Source organism: Elaeis guineensis, chromosome 8, assembly GCF_000442705.2.
Source record: "Elaeis guineensis isolate ETL-2024a chromosome 8, EG11, whole genome shotgun sequence".
Lineage (NCBI taxonomy): Eukaryota > Viridiplantae > Streptophyta > Magnoliopsida > Arecales > Arecaceae > Elaeis > Elaeis guineensis.
In genome coordinates this window covers 7,433,987-7,437,092 of record NC_026000.2, presented here as the reverse complement: position 1 = coordinate 7,437,092, position 3,106 = coordinate 7,433,987, and the positions used below count along the sequence as shown (strand labels likewise).

At 41.9% G+C, this 3,106-nt stretch overlaps 1 protein-coding gene across 1 annotated transcript; it reads left to right on the top strand.

Annotated features, from left to right (window-relative positions):
• The first annotated feature begins 219 nt into the window (after nt 1–219).
• Nucleotides 220–905, top strand: LOC105050596 (VQ motif-containing protein 17). The gene has a single exon (XM_010930680.4). It carries the CDS (start codon nt 304–306, stop codon nt 790–792), a length of 489 nt encoding a protein of 162 aa, XP_010928982.1. The 5' UTR covers nt 220–303; the 3' UTR covers nt 793–905.
• Nucleotides 906–3,106: the final 2,201 nt, after the last annotated feature.

Here is a 3,106-nt window from a genome sequence, read left to right as displayed (position 1 = left end):
TGGAGGAAAACTTTCTACGCCCAGTCCCGAGCAAAGGGACAGAACCTTGTCCCACTTGTATGCACGTATCATGTCATGGAGCCCTCTCTTTTTCCTTTGTCGATATTGACTTTTTCTCCTACGTTGTCATGCACTCCAATTCATCAATTAATTTTCGCCTGCAAGAAAAGTTTCTCCTTTGTCCCAATTTTCCTCCCTCTTCTCTCTTAAATATATCGACCCCGGCCTCACCCATCTATATAAGTCTCTCTCCTTCTCTCTTCCCCCTCCATTCCAACCATCCACCCTCTCTCTCTCTCTCTCATGGCAAGTGCAATTAGAGCACGAGTCATGGAAGACATGATGAGCCAACAAGCTTGTTGTGAGAGGCCGGGGACGCTAGGCTTGCGCGAGGACTCACATATGATATCGAAGATGAAGCCAAAGGTCAGAATAGTGCACATCTTCGCACCTGAGATCATAAAGACCGACGTGGAGAACTTTCGGGAGCTCGTGCAGCGGCTCACCGGGAAGCCCGAAGAGAGAAATGGTGGTGAGAAGAAGGAAGCAGCCGAGACCATGGGAATGAGACAGGGCCACGGGGTCTCGTGGCACGGAGAGATGGTTAAAGGGGAGTTGCAGGAAGAGAAGAGGGAGTTGTGGAAGGAGGTGAGTTCGGGTGGGTTCTTGAGTGGGTTCAGTGATGTGGATGGCTTCTTCCATGGTCTCAATGATTGCCCGTTGCTTCCTTTCAGCTCTTCCGACATGGGTGTCATTGGAGAGGCACATAGCCCTCGACAAGAAGGGAATTAGTTTTGGAAGTTTGAAATTTGCTTCGCTTCATGATCCTTTCCTTTGCACTGCTCCTTTAGAATGTGAGATTTGTAGCTGGGTTTGAGTTATGATACTGTTAATTTGGTATTGGACTTTAACCTTGTGATGAAAATACATGAAAGGCATACTGATGTTCTGTTTGTTTCTTCCATCAGCTCGGATTGGGGCTTTGGATAATTGCCTTTGCTCTTTTATCCCTTCTTCTTCTTTTTTTTGTTTTTTTGCGCGGGGGACAAAAAGGCAGGGGGTGTGAAATTAGCCATGTATCAAGTCTCGCTTTGTGGCTCATTCCTTCACGTCGGGCTGCCTTTGTTTGGAACATTAGGCCATGTTTGGTTGAGGGATGTTGAACTATGGAATAGAAATAAATAACTCTTCCATTTTCATCTTTTAGTTGGGGAGAGTTTTATTCTCGTTTCAATTCCAAAAGAAAATGAAAATATACCAATCTTTCCAAAATTCAATTCTCATTTTTCTCTAATATTCAAATTTCATTCTAATTTTTATTTCAATTCTATTCACGAATCAAACATGCCGGAAGTTATAGTCATTCCAATCTCTATTTTTAATCTATCCTAATTTCGATTCTGATTTCGATTCCGATCCCAAGGTTTCCTTTTTTTTTTCACGCAAAAGAGACTTCTCCAAATAGGGTTGCGGCATGAAAATGAGAAGGTTTTGGTAGTGATTTAATCACTTGTTTCTTTCTGGATGGTAGCTTTCTGGTTGGTTTGTTGTCCCTGTTGGAATTCGACCATCCCATGCCCTGTGCCACACATGAACTCCAAGTGCGTACCGGGGAGCATAGCGAGGAAATCACCTCTTCATCTATTTACTCGGGTTCCCTTTCACACTGGAAGCAAATAGCTGGCTTAGGGCCAAGGATCTGGACCAACACACAGCCTATTTACTCAGATAAATCTGGGTTGTGCCGGGTGTTCCAAATCTGAACGAGATTTAGAGTACAGCGTAAGTATGACACATTAGATATTTTTAAGTTGGGTATTTCTCATAATGGTCCACCTATATATGTCAAATCTAAACGAAGTTTGTCTTTAAGCATTTGGCTTTTAGCATTTGATGAATATGACTCTTGATTTTTTTTGTTGACAAAAAATACGAGATAGTCCTACACAAGACAGGCACATACGCGAGGTTATAAAATTCAAGTAAGGTAAACGACTTGGCTTTGCAATTGAATCCGGACTCTGATGCAATCACCTAACTTCCGAAAGGTTAACTTCAAGCGCGGGCTCGCAAGCGCGCACACAGGAAAAAAAATCCCAAAAGCTAACAGCGTTCAATCAACCAGCATGGCCTGTAATGTGAGATGACAGTAATATTCCAAACGAGCGGGTAGAGGTTCCACATGTCTGAGACCATCTCCGAAGCATTTCTTAGAAAATGGGGCAGTTGGATTCCTTAAATGCAGTTCTTTGCATCATTATTGACAGCAAAGACAAAAGAAGTCAGAGACATAAGAAGTTTCGTTTCCAACTCTAAAAAAGTAGCTTTCAAATTAAATGATGACAGCTTCAGCCAGGAGACAAGTACTTAATTAACTGATGCCTAAAAGATGGCTGAAGTCAAGAAAGCAAAAAATCTCCAGATAACGAGAAGGCAGTACACATTTTCTACTACTGCATTCAGTACAGGGAGATGGCAGAATGTAGCTCAAATGTTACCAGAAAAACAGAAAGGCAAATTGGCTAGGAAAAAATTCTGCATTACCAAAGATATAACAAAGATGATGCATAAGGTCCAGGAGATGATTGCTTCATACAGCCTGGATGGAAAAATTAGATTTCTTCTATAACAACGTAAAAATACTAAAAAGAACGCAGAGGTATCCTTTTTGAGGCAGCTGATTTATGTTGGTATATCGATCCAATGACTCAAATCATCCTCAGCAATCAGACCCAAATTGGCTTTATATAGATACAGTTGCTGGTGGTTTATATGAAGTGGCCAGTAGCTTCACCAACTGAGCCTCAGCTCAGTTGTCAGACACCCTCACTTCCCATAAAGGGGTTACCTCGTATCATACATCAAGACATTCAACCTTCCAGAGATTTTCCCAGGCAAAAAACCTGGATTTACAAGTTCGTGTGTTGGGAAATTTAATATTAGGATAAGCTTCTGAAGAAGCCTCTGCTGGTAGGGCACTTGCATTATGACATACTCACAGTCCATGGATTGAATTCCAACAGATGTTCAAAATTACTTTAAAAAATCATAAAGATTCCAAATAAACCAGATGGTGGTTGCCATGCAACAACTAGTGCAGAGGCCA